Source organism: Tiliqua scincoides, chromosome 6 (genome assembly GCF_035046505.1).
Source record: "Tiliqua scincoides isolate rTilSci1 chromosome 6, rTilSci1.hap2, whole genome shotgun sequence".
Lineage (NCBI taxonomy): Eukaryota > Metazoa > Chordata > Lepidosauria > Squamata > Scincidae > Tiliqua > Tiliqua scincoides.
In genome coordinates this window covers 42,197,951-42,217,236 of record NC_089826.1, presented here as the reverse complement: position 1 = coordinate 42,217,236, position 19,286 = coordinate 42,197,951, and the positions used below count along the sequence as shown (strand labels likewise).

The 19,286-nt window shown below is 43.8% G+C and overlaps 1 protein-coding gene across 1 annotated transcript in view; it reads right to left on the bottom strand.

Moving 5' to 3' along the window:
• Nucleotides 1-1,333: 1,333 nt before the first annotated feature.
• EDNRA (endothelin receptor type A) overlaps nt 1,334-19,286 on the bottom strand; it is a 39,724-nt gene continuing 21,771 nt past the window's right edge. Inside the window, exons 5-8 of the mRNA XM_066631774.1 lie at nt 12,467-12,619; nt 10,941-11,074; nt 6,328-6,436; nt 1,334-2,159 (exon numbers count right to left, since the gene is read on the bottom strand). Of these exons, the coding sequence (XP_066487871.1) occupies nt 2,019-2,159; nt 6,328-6,436; nt 10,941-11,074; nt 12,467-12,619 (537 nt within the window). The 3' untranslated portion in view covers nt 1,334-2,018. The remainder of the gene's footprint in view (nt 2,160-6,327; nt 6,437-10,940; nt 11,075-12,466; nt 12,620-19,286) is intronic.

Genomic DNA, 19,286 nt, shown 5'->3' with positions numbered 1-19,286 from the left:
ATGTTGTGTGTGTGTGTGTGTGATCAAACAGCCTGCAGAAGTAACTATTTTTTACTTATCTGCCAGTAGGCTGCCCAGTTGTCTACAGGTCTCCTCAGACTCACAGCAGCCATTTTGCTGGCACAAGTTCAAGGAGAGAAAAGGGGTAGAAGTGGTTCAAAAAGAAGGGAGAAGATCCTGGTGCAAGTCACTGCCACTCTGATTCATCCCTGCCCCCCAGACTCCCCCTCCCCACCCATGGCATGGGTGTCCTTGTTTCTGCATATGCCTGAAACATAGTCACAAATGATCACAGCGTAGTGCGAGATCTACTGTCCTTGTATATGCCATTATTTTACTGTGAATGTACTTTTTGAGGCACTGAATTCTAAGCAATCTTGCACAAGCGGTCACCTCCAGCAAACATTTGCTAAGCATGTGCTATGTGCTCTATTCATGTTAATGCTGCCCCATTCCAACTTGCAGCTATAACAGATTCTGTCAGATTAGAGCAGCGATTTTCAACCACTGTGCCGTGGCGCATTGGTGTGCCGTGAATGGTCTTCAGGCATGCCACGGGAGTTTGGAGAAAGGTCGTTTATTAGTAGGGCCATTGGGGGATGTGAGCCCCCCACCAACAGCATGGTGTGTCTTGTCAATTGTCATAAAGTGATGGTGTGCCTTGACAATTTTGGTACCTTGACAGTGTGCCATGAGATGAAAAAGGTTGAAAATTGCTGGATTAGAGTGTTACAGCACAATCCTATCTTGTACCCAGCACGAGATAGGGCTGCAAAGTGGCTCAGCCAAAGGTAAGGGGAAACTTTTCCCCTTACCTCCGGGTAAGCCACTGCAGCCCCTATGGGTCTCCTTGGACTTGCGCCACCACAGAAGGTGGCACAAGTTCAAGGAGAGCGAAGCGGCTTGAAGTCCCTCCGCGCTGCTCAGAAACGGGGGTTGGGATGCGGCATAACAGCCAGAGCCCAGCCCCACCTCCCATTTCCCCACCCTCCTGGGACTGGGACTGCCCTCCACCTGCCCTCCCCCCACCTTGGAATGCCTCCCTCATGCCTCCTCCCCACCCACCCCAAAGCCTTGCATCAGCCAAGCTCGGCCAAGCTCAGCCAAGCATCAGCCAAGCTTGGCCAATGCAAGGCTCACCCTGCAAGCCACCACAAAGGTTGGATGCAGCCTTCATGTGCCAGTGCACCTCCATACGCTGCCGTGACTTTGTGTTGAGGAGGCACAAACATACTTTAGCCTAACTCACAGTTAGGATTGCGCCCTTAGGTACATAAGCTGTTAAAAATAATGAAACTTAGCTGGTGAGCTATGAATGAGTCTTGAAATGTCCTTTCACAAAGGATCACATTTATATAGATATATACAAATATACCTGCATTGTAAAGAGTTTGCATAGTGATTACATGACAGTACCTTTCAGGCATCAGTTTATGCCTGAAGCATCTAATATTGTCGCTATTTCAGAGCCATTCCAATACATCAAATGAATGTTGAGCAAAGTACCGCAAATAATTGCCCAGCTAATATCTCATTTTCAATACTCATACAATGTAGCTGATGACTGGTACACGCACACACAAAATACTTTTCAAATTTCATGTTGAACATGCTTTTAAATGTGAAATACATTTACTAAAATATGTCCTGTCACACAAATAACAAAAGATGTTGATGGCACCTGACTCCTTTTGACTTACCATCAGTTTTTTTAAAGAACTGGTGGCACATGCAACATACTTAATGAGCAGTTTTATCTGGAGCCTGCAAATAGTCTTCAGGATATTGTAGATCCTTCTTGTTTTCATTAAAAAAACTGTATTTAATGTTTGAACATCTGTGCAGAACTTCATCTATGTACACCCAGTTTATTTGGTCATCTTCAAAATTAAGTGCCCAGGCACAGAGCTTCCGCATACAATACGTTTATTGAATACTGATCGCCTCTCTCTTAACAAGTGTCAGTAGGCAATGCTTTCTGTCCATCACAGAACATGAAGTGCGGTTTCTGTCAAATCTCAGTTTGAGCTGTTCTTGTGGGTGCTCCTTTCTGTAACGTGATTGTTCAGTTCATTGTTTTTCCACTGAATACTTGTTCCATTCATTGGAAGGGATGACAATTGACTTCCAGGCTGGTAGCACAAACAGCAGAGGCATGACTGGCAAGAGAAAAGATTCCAAACAATATTAGTCTTGTGGTCCTTTTGGAAAGGTCGATCCCTGTCTTCAGTGGAATGCAGAAGCCTCCCGAGTGAAGCAAAATGTGGGCATGGTCAGAAGTAGAATTTAAAAGCACTGAAACATTGTTCAAATGATACCAAATGTAGAGTTAATTCAGGTATCACACCAAACCATGGTTCATACAAGCCATAGTTAAGAACTGAAACCACAATTTGCCGTGAGAGGCAAAGGCATATTTGCTTGTTTTCCATCCCTTTAGCTCCCAGATTCATACATCCCATTCTATTTCCATGTAGCCTCCTCTGGAGATGGAGCTATAGCTGTTATTATGGTTTGCCTATTCTAAGACTCAACCAAAATGCACCCCCCCCCTCCATTTCACTGCCCAGTTGCTGGGCACTTGACGCACAAAATGAGAGTCACATTTCAACTAATCCTCTCTCCTATGAAACTGAAGGGGTCTCTCAAGACAGATATGAGGAGATGGGGTTAATTTAATAGAGGAGAGTCCTTGATGAGAAAGGGATTAACCTCTTTGTAATGGAATCTGAGAGCAGTGGAAACAGGCGGACAGGTCAAGTGGATTAAATTGCAGAAGAACAAACAGGCAAAGCTCATGTTGATTATACTCTAATGGGGACATGACACTGCAACATTCCTGGGGTCTCCTTCGCACTTGCACTTTGCAAAAAGCCCTGAAGGGGACTATCTCTATGGGAAATTATATTTTCACAAACATGGGTGAATTTAGAAACCTCCATTGCTCTGTGGCTAGCTTTTAAAGTAAAAGAAGCACCTCAAAGACAAGCCAGATATGACATTAGAAGCGCAGCTTCTCTCTTTTCTTTTTCTTTTTATGACTAAATCTTCTCTCTGTGCCCTTCCTTTCTATTAGCCAAAAGGAAAATAGAGTACTAAATTCTGATTTTAAGGTCCTTTAGTGTTTAAAGATGTATTGACAGCCTGCAGCCAGACAAACGTTGCTGGGTAGAGTGCCTCATGTTTATGACTAAAAGATTCTTGTGGTCCTCCAATTGTTACTTAAAATTATGTGACTAGTTAGCCTGTGGGACAGCCCAACCCTATCTAAACAACCCCCACTGATGCATCTGTACCACATGCTGCATCCTTTGGGAGGGCAGCCCTGGAGGCTTCCTCTGGATAAAGAAATATTTGAGTTAAGGCTCTGAGGTGCAGAGGGGTCAACTTGGACCTGCACCAGTAATTTTGATGTCACAAGTCTGAGAGGATGCAGAAAAGTGGATCAAGGCCAGGAAGGGTGATAGGATATTGGCACCCCCCATTCCTCTCTCTCCCCACCACTGCAGCAGCTGACCTCCCCAGCCCTATGCCTGGGGCAAAGGTCTGCAATGGTGCCCCCCGCAGGCTACTGCTGTCCCCTGTACAGAAATCCCCCCCAACTCACCTGAGTCTCACAAAGCCTTGAACGACCTCCACCTGCATCGGAGAAACCTCTGTGAGGTTCCATGACGCTTTAAACTTCTGTCCCCATTGGGAGCCTCAGAGAAGCTTCTGCGGGCCCTAGCTCCTCACGCCTGGGGCTTTTGCCCCACCGGACCTTATGGTAGGTTTGCAACTGCACCACTGCCCACCCCCAGACCAACTTACTGGTGTTGCAGCTTTTCCTAGGTCCACTGATGTGTGACCAGGACCACAAGCCACTTGTGGCTGCAGCCCAGCAACCTTGAATGATGGGATGCACTTTGTGACTGCCCTAAAGTGCCCTGCACTGAGAGAATGTACATTCCACCAGTGCAGCAGGTTAATAGGATTGCCCCCCCCCCCCAAAAAAAAACTCCCTTCTTGCTACTGTAAAGTGATATTGAACAGAGGTATGTAAGTCAGCTTGCTGAAGTCTACCTGATGGGAGAGGCTGGGAGCAGAACCCATATTGGCTACTCAATTATTTTTGTTTGTAAATGTGAAACAATCTCTAATAACAAGTTAATCTGTTGATGGAGTGACGCTTCAAAAAGTGACAATTGGGAAGAGAAGAGAATAGTTGCAGATTTTTAAAGAAAGAGACAAAAAAGCGTTCCTAATTGTCCCTTCCTGAAGAAATTTGTATCTGTCCAAACACTTAAAAAGAAAAAAAAAGATAATATACAGCCCAAACCTAACACATGATTTAGGATAGCAGAACAGAGTTCGGTTGTTGTAGATGGTGGTGTGCAGAGCGCACTGTTGGTGGCCATTTTGGAGCCACTGTTGCAAATGGCAGTGGAGTTGGTGGCCTACTACTGCTATTGGCTACCAGTGGGAGTGTACATAAGCCAGTACAGAGGGCAGGCAGTGGGAGGAATGGGGTGGGAAGAGGAAGAAAAAGGGGAGTTTCAGGGTGGAAGAAGGAAAGGCAGGAGGGCAGGATTCTTGCAATAGCGACTTGCATTAGGATCCTATCCCTTTTCCCTCTCCCTTATTCTCCCCAGAAGTATTCCAGCAAAATAGCTGGTTTAGATCTGAAGAGACCACTTGGAGAAGCAGAAGCTTACTCTGAGGTAAAGGAACAAAAGTTCCTTGTAGAGGCCAGTGTGACTGCCTACCACCACATAATGCATGCACGCCCCATTGGTGTGGCTGCATCGGCACTGAGGAAATTAGTTGGGATAGGGCTCCTAATGGAATTAAGAGATTATATCAAGTTTTAAATGTTTTTAATGTCAACAAACATAATCTATATTATATTCACTGGAAACTGTCAGCTCTACTGTACATTTCTCATAGCTGGTATAAAAACCTAGCATTCCTCTCTGTTTTAAAGGCCAACAACAGTGTTCTTTCTGTATACAGAGCATGCCTCGTCATCCACTGAGGTTCTATTCTGGAACCGGCAGTGGAAAAAAAAATCAGTGGATACCAATAGTTTAAAGACCACTTCCAGGTTTCTTGCTCCTCCATTGTCATCCCAGAATGCATTGGTATAGAGGCAATATCACATTCAGTCACTAAATGGGGTGAATAATGGAATCTAGTGAAGTGAAATTACAATTATTTAACAGCACTAAGGTGAGAAATTGGATTTTGGTGCTTTTTTCCTTGGTAAAAGGCATTTACAGCTGGACCTCACCATTAGTAATGAATCAAATCAGTGGATCCCAAATCAGTGGATCCCACCTGTAGTCTTTTTTTGAAAATTGGGACAGATATACATATCTTCAAGAAAGTGATTTCACAGTTACTGGTTCAATGGTCTCTGTTCCAGAGAGATGATCCTTCCAAGGGCATAACAGGTAAAAGTAACACCTGTTCCACATTTTTTAATTTAAAATATTTATATCCTGCCCTTCCATCTGTGCAGATAACTATGAGGCAGCTAACAACATGCTGAAAACAATATATGTAAAGTCAAATACTAACTGGGATACACTGAAACAAATATCTATACAAATGATCAGAAAATGACATTAAAAACACATAAACATAAATCAATGGAGAGTCGCAAGAGATGAACTGAATATGTGAGGCAGAGTCTCACTATATTTGGCTACCCCCCTCCACACACACCCCAGATCCTCTTAGCACTTTGGACTCTCTTCTCCAGTTTTCTCATTTGTCTTTTCTTCTTTTTGTCACTTTTCCACCACCCACATCAAAGTACAGGTGTGCATTTCTTAGCAATATTCTGACCAATGACGTACCGCATATACGGCATTCCTTCATTGGTTTACTGTAAAGCAGTTACCTTGGTGTTGGTGGTGTCAGAGGCCTCCTCAAGGTCACACCAGGCCTCCATAGACCTCAGAATGATCCGCAGAAGCCTCTGGAAGCTACTTCTGGTTTTTGGAAAACTACTTCTGGTTTGCTTCCCAATACCAGAAAGCCCGATACAACCTGGAGGAGGACTCTGGGGCCCCCTAAGGATATTACCCACACCACCAAAGTTTTTATACATTTTTCACTTAACAACAACATTGCTCAATGACGGGGTTACTAGAACGTAACCCCATCGTTAAGCCACACATACCTGTATGCTCTTAGTCCTTCCCACCAGGTAGACTTCAGTAAGTGGTTTTACACACCATTTTACAATACATTTTTATCCTACTCTTCCAAATTATCACCCACAAATATTTCTTGAGTCAGTTTTATTGTCAAGACTCTTCTTTACGACATCCCAGTCCTTACCTGGAAACAGTTCTTGAACTTCTTGCTCACAAAATAGAGTGCTATGGGATTGATGCAGGAATTTATGGTTGCAAGATTGATGCCGATATAATCCAGCAGCAAGAAAAAGCTGGGGTGGAAAAATGAAAGAAAATTATGGCAGCTGTTTCATGTTGGAAAAGATATTGCTTGGTCAACTATAATTGATTCTATGAAACATGAAAGCCTCCACTGTGACCTGTTCAATCTTAGCTTGTGCCACAGGTTAACTGGAGTAACAGGAAGTGTTTGACAGCTATGGAAAACTTAGTTCAGGCTAAGGAGCACCTGGTAAAACAAATGAAGCATTGCAAAAACAAAGAAAAGCATGCTATGCACAGCTGACATGCAACTTCTTACTGTACGACACAGGCTGAAACAGGTTGTAGTTCTATACATACTTAGGGGCCAAGCCTATGGACTGTTGTGCCGCAGGCCCAGGCTGTTGCAAAAATGCTGTAAGGCACTTTTGCACTGACACTAAGAATGCGCCACCGGTGCTAAGCCCAGCACCAGTCAGCGCCAGGCCTCAGCGCCCAAAGATGGATGCTGAGAGCTCCCAGCGGTGAGTACAGCTGACTTTTGGGGGGGAGGGGGCAAGGAGCGGGCCTGAGAGGGGGGTGGAGATAGAGGCAGGCGCAAATCCCCTCCTGGCCTGGGAAACCTGACACAGATTTCCTCAATTCTGCGCTCACCTAATAGTGGATGCAGATCCAAGGAAACCCACTGGAATGGCCTGAGTGTTACACAGGGCAAGGGAGCATTTTTAACCTTACTCTGAGGAGACCTGGCAGTGCTTCCCTGGCCCCATAGGATACAGAGGTTGCAATTTTGGTGCTGCTGTAGCCCTGGGATTAGGGAAGGATAGGACTGGCCTTCCCTCTCACAGTAAGTCCCACTGAACTCAGTGGAACCTATTTCTGAGTAGACATGCATAGCATTGCACTGTGAACATATTAATTCCTTCAACTCACCTTTCATGGAAAGCTTTTAGCAGATACTCAAAGTTCTAGTACCTTACGATAACTAAGCTTAAGTCTGAGTAACTGAAATAATTTAATATTTTTCGCTCTGTAACCCAGCCCCACTTTCCTCAAGGTCCCCATTTTCCCCTTATATCTATTTATAAAGTGTGTTAGCCCCTTAAGGCAAAGACCAGCCATGTCAATCTTTGTAAAGTGACAAGTATGTAGATGGTACTGTACGTATGAATGTACGTATACAACAACCCGATCCTCTGGGCTTAAGCCCACCAGTTGAACATGTGTTCCACTGGCAGCTGTAGCTGCTGAAAAGCCGCAAAGTGCACTCTGGCAGTGCGTTGAACAGTGTGCTGTTTGAGTGCCTGCAGGAAAGCAGGAACCTTCCTGCACATTCTAGTGGACCTAGAAAGATGCAAGGAAGGGGCAGGGAGGAGGGGTGTAAGGGGGCAAAGAGGCAGGGAGGGACTGAATCTGGCAGTGATGCCCCCTTTCTGACCTCAACACGACACTTTGGGCCACTTGGACTTGAGCCAGCTAAAGGGCTAGTGCAGATCTGAGTAGGCCCATTAGGGACAATGGCATGGTGTAGTACATAAATAAAAAATTATTTTACTTTCCTCTCCATCAGGTCATGGTTCCCATGGTCCCTGCAGCATGCTGTTTCATGCTAAAGGCTGGCCAAAGACAGGACTGGGCAATTGAACTGTTTCTTTGTGGCTGTTATCATTTCTCTTATTGAATTTATTGTGTTGATTGTTTGACTTTTGTCAACAATGGTATATCACTAGTCTATAGAAAAATGACTTGTTATGTATGCAAATTATGCAGGATCGAAATCCTGCATAACTGATCGGCCCAGTCTTATGGCTGGCCAATGGGATGATGGACTGAAATCCTACTGTCCGATTGGTCCTCTAGTTAGTGTTTCAACAGCACCAATCATGGGGAATCTGGGCAGAGCAAAAGGGTATAAAAGCCAGGGGTGTTTGACTTGTGTTTTCATTGCCAGGTTCTGTTCTGAAGATGGAATAAACATATTGAGCTGTTATCTCTATGCCTTCCTTTATTCGCATGGACCCACTATATAACAGACTAATTTATTTTTATTTCATTTTAATACATTTTTATCCCACTTTTCCACTCCTAAAAAGTAGGCACCCAAGAAGGTTTACCATTTAAAAAGTAATAATAAAATGTAAAATCATAACAAAATAAACCTCAATACTCCCCCTGCAAAACATCACAAGCAGAAACAAAATGCCAAACTCACAGAACAGAACACTGAACAAAAACCATTAGTAGTTGATTAAATGTACAGATTTATTAATCAATCCATAAAGGTTATGTGGCAACCTCCAGTAAGGGGCAAAAGGGGGAGAGTTACTGTGGACAGCACTAGCAGCAAAAATCCAGGCAAAAAGGGCATTAAGTTAAGTTTCCAAAGGAACATCATCTGGCCTGGCTTTAGGAGTCTCCTTCCTTATGAAAAAGAAAGAAAAAGTGGTAGCTTTCAAATGAGCTCCACTACTCATACCCAGCAGGAACTATTTGTACAGAACAAACTCATATTTTGAGGCAATCCACCTGCTGGCCTTGAGGTGGAACGGAACACAGTGATCCCATAGGGGCACTTACTGTTTTCCACCATGTGACTGCAAGTGGCTGAAGGCCAGGCCCAGTGTAGTATTGTACATATTTACTTTTCCTCCCATGAAATATCTAGAACCAATCTTGTGCCTCTTTTTAGGTAATTCATAGCTGGAGTACTTTCGGGGTTTGTTATGGATAGGAAATGCTGGTTCAGCCATACATAGCAGGATTTTCACCATCCAACTGTGGCATATTAAAGCTCCACCTGGATAATGATTTGTCTTTTTGTTTTAGACTATGAGCTCCTTTGGGGCAAGCAACCACTTTTTTTCCATTCATTCTGCTATGTATTTTGCGAACCTTTATGCTGAGAAGCAATATGTAAATATTCTTATTCTTAATGATAATAATATTGACTTATCTTACAAGTTTGCCATAAGGCATACATCAAGATGATCCATGAGAAGTGCTTTGCACACACTCCACAAGCACTAAACAAATGCTGATTATGCTTCAAAATATGGTACAAAACCTTGCCTGCAAAGCTTATAGAGGAGAAATTAATTCATGTGGTCCTTGGACTGAAAGCAGTAAGAAAAGAAAGCTAAGGGGGTACTGGCATGGAGAGTGGAAGGTCACAGGAAGCTGCCAGCCCAATCCTAACTTGGGCTGGAACAGACAGGCCAGCAGGCCTGTGCTGTATCCACTACAAGGTTGGGATGAAAGCATTGCAGCCCAAGGCAAGGAGAATCACTTTCCCTTACCCCATGTCACACTGCAGCGGCCCCAATGGGTCTACTCAGATCTGCGCCACCTGATGAGGTGGCACAAATCTGAGCAGCCCTGAGCCGCACTGTGCTACCAGAGAATGGGGTCAAGATCCAGCATAACCACCAGATCATAAGAACATAAGAACAGCCCCACTGGATCAGGCCATAGGCCCATCTAGTCCAGCTTCCTGTATCTCACAGCGGCCCACCAAATGCCCCAGGGAGCACACTAGATAACAAGAGACCTCATCCTGGTGCTCTCCCCTACATCTGGCATTCTGACTTAACCCATTCCTAAAATCAGGAGGTTGCGCATACACATCATGGCTTGTACCCCATAATGGATTTTTCCTTCAGAAACTCGTCCAATCCCCTTTTAAAGGCGACTAGGCTAGACGCCAGCACCACATCCTGTGGCAAGGAGTTCCACAGACCGACCACGCGCTGAGTAAAGAAATATTTTCTTTTGTCTGTCCTAACCCGCCCAACACTCAATTTTAGTGGATGTCCCCTGGTTCTGGTATTATGTGAGAGTGTAAAGAGCATCTCCCTATCCACTCTGTCCATCCCCTGCATAATTTTGTATGTCTCAATCATGTCCCCCCTCAAGCGTCTCTTTTCTAGGCTGAAGAGGCCCAAACGCCGTAGCCTTTCCTCATAAGGAAGGTGCCCCAGCCCCGTAATCATCTTAGTCGCTCTCTTTGATCCTGGCTCTGCCTGCCACTCCCTGCCCACAGGCCGGCCACCTGCCCTCCCTTGCCCTGGAATGCCTACCTCCCGCCTCCTCCCTGCCCTCCCCATGCCCCCCGACCCTGTGTCAGCCAAACTTCGCCAACGCAACTCACCTTCCTTCCAGGGCCCTTGTTGGCATGGAGAGGCCAGCGCATGTCTGCACCAGCCTATCTCCCTTCAAAGTGGTGAAAAGTGCCTTATGGCACTTTTGCAACACTCCAGGGATTGCACCCCGCCATTACTAAGTCACACCACTGGTCCTTCTAACAGTATAGTTGGAAGTGGCTAGCTTTGGATCCCCAGGGATTAAGCCAGGAATCTTTTTCAACTCCACCGGGAGATGCCAGGGATTGAAATTGACACCTTCTGTATGCAAAACATGTGCTCTACCACTGAGCAGCTTTAAAACATCATTTCCTTAGTTCAGCATCTCCTTATAATTAATTATCTTATTATTAGCTTATCACATTGCTGTTTTTACCCTTCCCCATATTGTATTTTGTTAAGAATAAAATAATACCTGAGTAATTCACATCGCCTAGGGTCTTGTTCATTATACAACATTTTCTTCAGAATCCGGCTCAAGTGGAGAGGAAACCAGCAAAGGGCAAAAATCACAACTAAGCAGAAAACTGTCTTTGCAACTTCTCGTCGCTAGAGAACAAAAAGACAAGTCAGAATTTGGACCAAACCAAGCATAAAGCAACTGAGAATAAAACTGAAGTTGCCCAAATACAGGAAAAACAGATACTCAGAAAAAAACACCTACTACATTCATTGGAACCCCATGGAAAGTTTTGCTCCAGTACATTGGGCTAGTTCTACAGTGCTTCTAATTTCTATGCTGTTTCAGAATAGCCAATGGTGTATTCGCTGATGCACATCATCTTTCAGGAGTAGCCATTGAAAAAACATGAACACTTCTCACATGAAGTAGATCCTGAGGAGTGGAATTGAATTGCCATTCTTGTTCATGAAGTAATTATCCAAAACATTTTAAGCCAGTGGTTCTCAAATTTTTAGCACTGGGACCCACTTCTTAGAATGAGAATCTGTCAGGGCCCTTTGGAAGTGGTGTCATGACCAGAAGTGACATGATCAAGCAGGAAAGTGTCTAACAATTTTACCTACACTTACCCAAAAGCAAGTCCCATTTACTATTATTGTTAAAAGCATATACACAGTAACCTGTTAAAAGTATAGCTGTCACATTTCCCCATATGCAGTCACATACCATAGTAGCATCAAATCTGAAATATTAAAAATAAAATATTGAAATGAATGGGGACCCACCTGAAATTGGCTCACAACCCACCTAGTGGGTCCCCGACCCACAGTTTGAGAAACACTGTTTTAAACAATTACTGTCAAACATTCAGAACAAAATTACTCCATCTTTAGTCACAGCAGGAAATGTACTGTTCTTCAGACCTGGCTAAAACAGGAAGGACCAGAAAGTACAATACATTGAGGAAGTGAAATGTGTCCTTGGGCCACTTCAAATGATATTTTGAAGCCCAAACCAGCCCCACACATTAATGAATGTGCACACTTATGGCATGCACGCTTTTCAGCTCCTCCCTCACTTTCTCTGCTTTGCTCCTAAATCTCCCTAACTGCATAAACAAGAACTCATGGGCCTTGTTCCAGGTTAGAGAAATTGACCGAAAGGGTCCTTTGTCAAATATGAAGTCCAAAGAAGTCAGAAAGTAGAACTTAAATTTAGGAAGTGACTCAGTCCAGCTGTTTCACTTGTTTAAAAAGAGAAATAACTATGTCTCGCCTCTAGAACATGGTACCTGCATTATCCATTTGCACTATCTCTGAGTTTGCCTAAAGACCTTTCGGTCAAAACTCAAACTATTGTGCAAACTACCATTTTGCATTTGGTTCTGCCTCCCGAAGCTGTCATTTTGCAACATGCTCCATGCCTCTTCAGACCACCATTTTGTGCCAGTAGCAAGCTCCCAGAACCCGAAAGTTGGCCCACCCCAACACAGCCAATATAAATGGAAGTGTTTTCTAGGTGTTTGCTTCATGCCTTACCTGCTTAAGATGTTCACTGAGAGCTATTCTCAGATTGCTCTTCCTCCTATTTAACATTTCACATGTCATTAGACTGTAAAAGAAGGCAGTGCATGCAAGTGGCATGCAAAAATAGAAGCCAAAGAGCCACCAGTCCTTTATGTTGGCATAAATCTGCAGAGGAGAAAGAACATGCGACAAACAGTCAGAAAATAAAATGCAGCATATTCCTCAAATAAAACAGAAAATCAGGTGGTCATCATGACTCTTTGAGCTATGTTACAAATGTATGAAGATTGCTTTATTACTTTTTAAATTCAGAAGTTTACATAGAAGAAAGATTATTGTTCTTAATTTTCCACATGAAGTAAAATCTGAATTTATCCAAGGACAAAATATTGTTCAATGCTGTATGTCATCATAGGGCGCAATCCTAACCCCTTATGTCAGTGCTTTCCAGTACTGGCATAGCGGTACCAATGGGACGTGTGCTGCATCCTGCAGTTGGGTGTAACTCACACAGGCCTCCTCAAAGTAAGGGAATGTTTATTCTCTTACCTCGGAGCTTCATTGCCCTTATATCAGTGCTGGAAAGCACTTATCTTATCCCCTCTTTTTAAAAACAGTGCTGGAAAGCACTGACATAAAGGGTTCGGATTGCGCCCTGAATGTTGTTAGATGTTCCAAAGTATCAAAGTACTAAGAGCCCAATTCTATCTAACTCCCACCCCCCACCGATGCAGCTATGACACCGGAGTACATGCTGCATCATGCAGGGGGGAAGCCTTGGAGGTCTCCTTCATGTAAGGGAACATTTCTTCCCTTGCCTCAGGGTAAGCCCCCATTGCCCCCATTTGGACTTGCACTAGCCATTTTGCGCAAGTCCAAGCGGACCAACATAGATAGATTGAGGCCAGGAACGGGGATAGGCCACTGGTGCCAATAATTGCCCCCTTCCTGCCCTTGACACATGTCCATCCAGACCCTGGTCTCCACCCCATTCTGCCCACCCCTTGCCCCATTCTGCTACCACCCACCTCCTGTGCCAACCTACCAGCCCCAGGGTTCGCATGGAGCCTGCACGTTGGGGGAGGAACCAGGGTGGGGTGAGGAAGGGGGTGGATCTGGCGGCAGTCACACACTTCAGATCTTATCCCCTCTTTTTAAAAACATCCCTGCCACTTTTCTCTCCTTATACATATCACTTCTTACTTGTATTGCAGTTATTTCTCCATATGACAAGTTCCACCAGACTCCTGACTTGCTAAACCTGACATTTATGCATTTTAAAAATGTATATCCATTTTATCTTATTAAGAATATCTCAAAGCCATTTAAAAATTAATCACCACAAAACTCTGAAGCAGCTTAAAGACCGACCAATTTTTTTCAGCATAAATTTTTGCGGTCGACAGTTAACTTCCTCAGAGGGCATCCCTGAAAGCATATGCTAAAATAAATAGACTAGCCTTTAAGGCATTACAAAACTCTGTTATTTTTACTGCAGCCGATTAAGACTGTGACCCATCTGGAAGATAAAAACCATCACAGGGCTACTCATCTTTGAATTCAAATCACAAGGTAACTGCAGTCTCCATCCCAGCCTGTCCCAGTGAAAGGCCTGCTCAGTTACCTTTTAAGGCTTTTGTGAATGATTTTTATGCCAAGAGGGCCAGGTTAAGAATGTCTTGCAAGGATAATCAGGCTCTGCTATCAGGAGAAAGATTAAGAGCCTTGCTTATGTACCCGGCAGAAAGAGACCACTTGAGCACATGTTCATCTGGAAAATGTGGAGTCCAGCTCTCTGCTTCTAGTGGTTGCTTTAACCCTCTGCCTGGAATGTAACCTTCTGGATGGTATGCACACTATGTGACAGGAAGGAGGAGATGCTTTTAACATCCCGTTCTTCCCTAATTCATATTAAAGGTTGTGGATGATTTAGGATGAATCAGTTTACTAACTCCACTGCTAATATATAGTTTCTCATCGTTTTTCATGATGAACAACATGTACGCACAGAGCCTTACGCATTTCCCTCTCTTGCTTCTTGGTCATTGGCAGGGATGCGCATAAGGGGAATCCTTTTTCCGTTTCCATAATTTCTTTCCCACCAGTTGTTTATTCCTAGCGGATGTCATATTACTGGTTCCCACACTAGAATATCCTAGTGCTTGTAGTAGAGGATTACTTGTGGCTCTTCACTACGTTCCAAGGAGTCAGAAGTCTGAAAGCCTGTTTACATGCATTTCAAGAACAGAACTAGCTTTGCAATATGGAGATGAAAGCTTTACCACAAATTAATTTATTCTGAAAGGAGTGGTTTAAAAAAAAATTCTTTCAGAGTTATAGGCATTGGTTACAGGATTGGGGTGCGATGGGAGGTTGTGTGTGTGCATGAAAAAAAAATTTTCTTTAGATCCTTTAAACCTGAAGACTGAATGTTATCACCTGTGTCAAATATCTCTCACAGATGATTTCACTGAAATCAATGGGAACATTTCTGAGCAAATGCTTAGCTAAAAGTTGGCAGCAACAATGTACTGTACCAGCCTCTGCCCCACTTCTTTGCTTCCGCTTCTCTGAGGAAGCCCCTCAATTTTCTGCTGCTGTCAGTGTAATGTTGTTTCTCTCACTGCATAAGCAGACAGCTCACACACATCTGAGATTTTTCTGTGATGGTGACCAACTCTGAAGGAAAGGCACTCTGCACATGCTCAATCACCCAGTTAGATGCTCTTGGCTCTGCTGGTAGAAGACAGAGAGCCAAAAGGTTTTGGCATCATCCATTTTATGGTGATAGGCTATCTTTTCTCACGGACTGGCTACCCCTGAAATTCTGCTTTCAAACTATGCCAGAAGATGGTTAAAAGAAGCCAAAGGGGCACCTTTCCTCCCTGCTTGGAGTTTTCAAAATTGATACCAAAGCTTTACTTTCTAATATGGCAGGGGTGTGGGGCAAGGGGATGCTGCCGCTTGGTAATAAGTAAAGCTCAATGTAAGTGAGTAAGAGTTGTACTGCTGCTTGAATGATGAGCGTTTGATTTGTCCCGAGGGCCCCAGAAATGCCTGACCTCATAAGCCTTAGAATGAGTAAGACCATGGGCCCGTCTTGCCCAGTTCTATCTATTCTGAATAGGAACATTTCCCCAAAACTCAAAAAAAGTCTTTCCCAGCAATGTTTTGAACTAGAAATACAAGGGATTTGAACATGGCACTTTCTGAATACGGAGCATATGCTCTACCACTGAGTTATGACCTGGACTGAGTTATGGTGCTGGCCTTGCAGAACAGGACAGTTTGAAGGAAGCTAGCAGGCTAATGTGAAGAGATTCACTCGGTTTCTTTCAAAAAGGTACAGCTCATGTTAATCAGAGCAAGAGGTAGGCAGCCAAATTTTATCTAAATCCCCATGTGGTGATGCAGCGGCACCAGTGAGGCTACTGCTGTATCCCATGAGGGATTTTTTTTGCTGCTGGAGGTCTCCTTGGGGTAAGCCCCAGCAGCCACTATGGATCAACTTGGACCTGTGCCAGCTCGATCACTGGTGTAAGTTCATGTTGATCTAGGAAGGCGGTAAGGCCTGAGAAGGAGATTGGAATTTGGTGTGCACTGACAATCCTGCCCCCTCCCAGACCTGACTCATCTTCCTCCTCGCCCTGTTACTGCCTTGTCCACCCCTCCCCTGTTCTGCCCACTCCCCGACCCATTCAACCCCCTCTCTACTACCCTCCAACGCCCTGCACAGGCTTACCTGCTCTAGTAGTTAGCTGGAACACAGGAGGCTGCTCCGGCCTTCCCGCCAGAGGACCAGCCATGTGCAACAGCTGAGGCTGCTTTGCAACTGCTGTAAAGCAGCCTCCATCAGAACAACACGAATTATGCCCACGTGGGAGGGAGATAGGATTGGGGTGTCAATCTAGCCTCTTTTTGTGGCATGAAATCATTAGAAAACTATTGCAAACCATCAGCTACTACAACCCATTTAATATTTAAAAGGCAAACTGACATTTTAAAGTTATAGAAGATGCCTTCAAAGGATTAATGAAGGGCATTAAGCCACACAGATCTGACTTCAACTCAGTTTTGTACTGTCATGTAAATAACACAGACATCTTTTTGTCTGTTCATGATGTAAATTCACATGGAAATAGTTTTCTATGGAAAATATCCCTTTTCACATGTTCCCTAAAGCACTTGGCCTTTTGGGTTTGACATTCTCGCACAAATATTTGAAAGAATGGCTTTTAAGAAACAACAACTCCAAGGTCTCTAGGACAGCTGAAAAGGAGACAAATGCAAAGTTTCAGTAAAGTGAAGTGATGTGATTGATTACAACATTTACTATAGTAAACACTCAGCTATAAGTTTTTCCCTTTTAGCTTCCATTCACGTATTTGAACCTTTCATGACTTGACCTCCTGCTCCAAATTCTTCTTTTCATTTACGCAAGAATAACCTTCTGTATTTAGACATTGTCAAAATATAACAGAAACAGGCTTTTTGCAAACCAGGGTTCCTCTTAAGTGAAAGTTTTTTGGTTTTGTTTTTGGACTATTTCTGGGAAGGCAGCATTTTTTTTTTTTCATTCCAGAGAAATGGAACAGGAGAGTCTCTTATGCATTTAATAAACTACACATTAGAAACAATTGTATAGGTCTTTTTTTTTTTTTAACATTTCCTTTTGTTAACCAAAAGCAGACCTGGGGGGGAGGGGTTGTGATTTTCAGAGGAATAATAGCTGAAATTTTTGATTTTTCCCCTTCTAACTAGTTTTCCACTCAAACTCCCACTGCAAACTTCTTTTTTTCACAAAGGGAAAAGCTGCATGAGTTTGCATATGATGAACAGTTTTGGCTCATAGAGGGACAAAAGTTGTGCCTGCTCCCTTTCAATATAAAGGATTACACATTTCTCATAGAAAAAAAAAGATTAGGGGGTATGCAACAATTTTCAAATACTGTACTCAGAATGTTTTCTGGAAGAAGCTTGAGAATGACTATATCAGGGGCCTTGAGAGAAGAACAAAAATGAATGGACAACAGACTCCCAATTTCGGAAGAGTCCAAAAAGTTATACAATTTACCTTCCACTGCCTCCACCCATCGACAACTTCACTGAACCTCCATTAGCCAAGTACACCAGGGAGCTCTCTACTAGCCTCCTTCCTCTCTTTTCCTCAGCATAAGACAAGTCTTGTCTCCCATTCAAAGTCTCCCATTCTTCCTTCCTTGCTGATTCTCCTCTGTGCCCTGTAGTTGGTCCAGCAACCTGGGAACGGCACCAACAAGAACTCTGCCTACCTAGGTTTGCCCCTCAAATCCTGCTGCCACACTTATTGGTGTGTGTGCTGATAGGGAGTTGTGCCAAGTCAGATCGACTGGGCACCAACCACTGCAGACCCAGATATGCGTTTTAAAATGGGCACTGTTTTCCTATATTCATTTATGAAAACCAGGACATACTGTGTTTTTCCTTCCCATACTTTGCACGCACTGAGCCATTGCTGTGTCCATGTGCTTTGGTTAAACTGCTTCTTTCCTTCTCAGGTCCAGTTCTCTCTCTCCCTCTTCTGCTCACTTCAGAACCAGTTCTCCTAAAATCTTGCTATCCTCCTGAGTAAACCTCCTAATAGCCATAAAATAGCATCCCTCTGCTCAGCATGACCTCTGACCTTTCTCCCCCCCCCCTTTTCCATAGAGACCAAGCTTAGTCCTTTCCCCCCTTTCCTCTCCATCTCTTTTGCTCTAAATATCAAACAACCTTTGGGTTAAAACAGAGTTTCTTCTGTTACTGGAGGTGATTTTTTGAATTATTTTCTATTGTTCTCTTTAATAATGATGAACTGCATCTCCCGGTGTGCCAAGCAGTACCACTCAAGTCAGGCCTGCCTGCTTATACCAATGTTGCAATGCATTCTAGACTATTTGTGAATCAATGGATGCTCCAAGACCCAGGTCAGACATTCAAGGTCCTGACCTCTACTGCTACCTTGCAAGTTATATATCCAGAGGAAGAAGACAAGGCCATAAAAGACCAGCATGTGCCATCTGATCTGCCAGACCACCCTTATCAGAGACATTGATTAAGGGATTGGGAAAGTGAGCACACAAAGAAGATCCTTTACCACATCCCCAACTAATATATCAATCAATCCCAATCTCAAAAACACATCTAGTTAGGGTCCCCCATCTTGCCATGCAAGCACAGCTGCACTCACACCGCAATCTAGACACACACACAGCCACCCCAATTAGGATCTCTCTTACTGCATTTTTCTTGAGCTGTTTGTGAAGTGTGGTATTTTTGATGTTTGTTCTTGTACAATAAATCATAATCTGTTTGACTGGAAGCTCTCCTCCCCCCCCCCACCTTTGTGCTGACTGCAACTGGTTAAGAGATTCCTTATTAGGGCACCGTTTCATTGTGCCTAACAGCCCAATTCTATCCAACTTTTCAGAACCAGTGCAGCCATGATGCAGCTCCAAAGTAATGCAGCAATGATGCAGCCCCCCCCCCCCATCACAGGATGCAGCGCACACCCCATTGGCATGGCTGCACAGTATTGGAAGGTTGGATAGGATTGGCTGTTAATCCCTCCCCTTTGGAAGGGCAGGACTGGCCATCCTATATCCTATTCCAGGGGAACATTTATTAAATAATTCCCCCTTGCAGCTACCTTGGTAACAGTTCTAAGTGGGACTGTTGGCATATTAGTGCTCATTTATTTGCGTCTTCCTTATATGGTTGTTTTGCCTTTCACACTGCATTTATTTTGATTCCCCCTCCTATTATTGTAAAAAATCATGAAATAAACCATTTACTGTGATTTGAACCTTGTGGA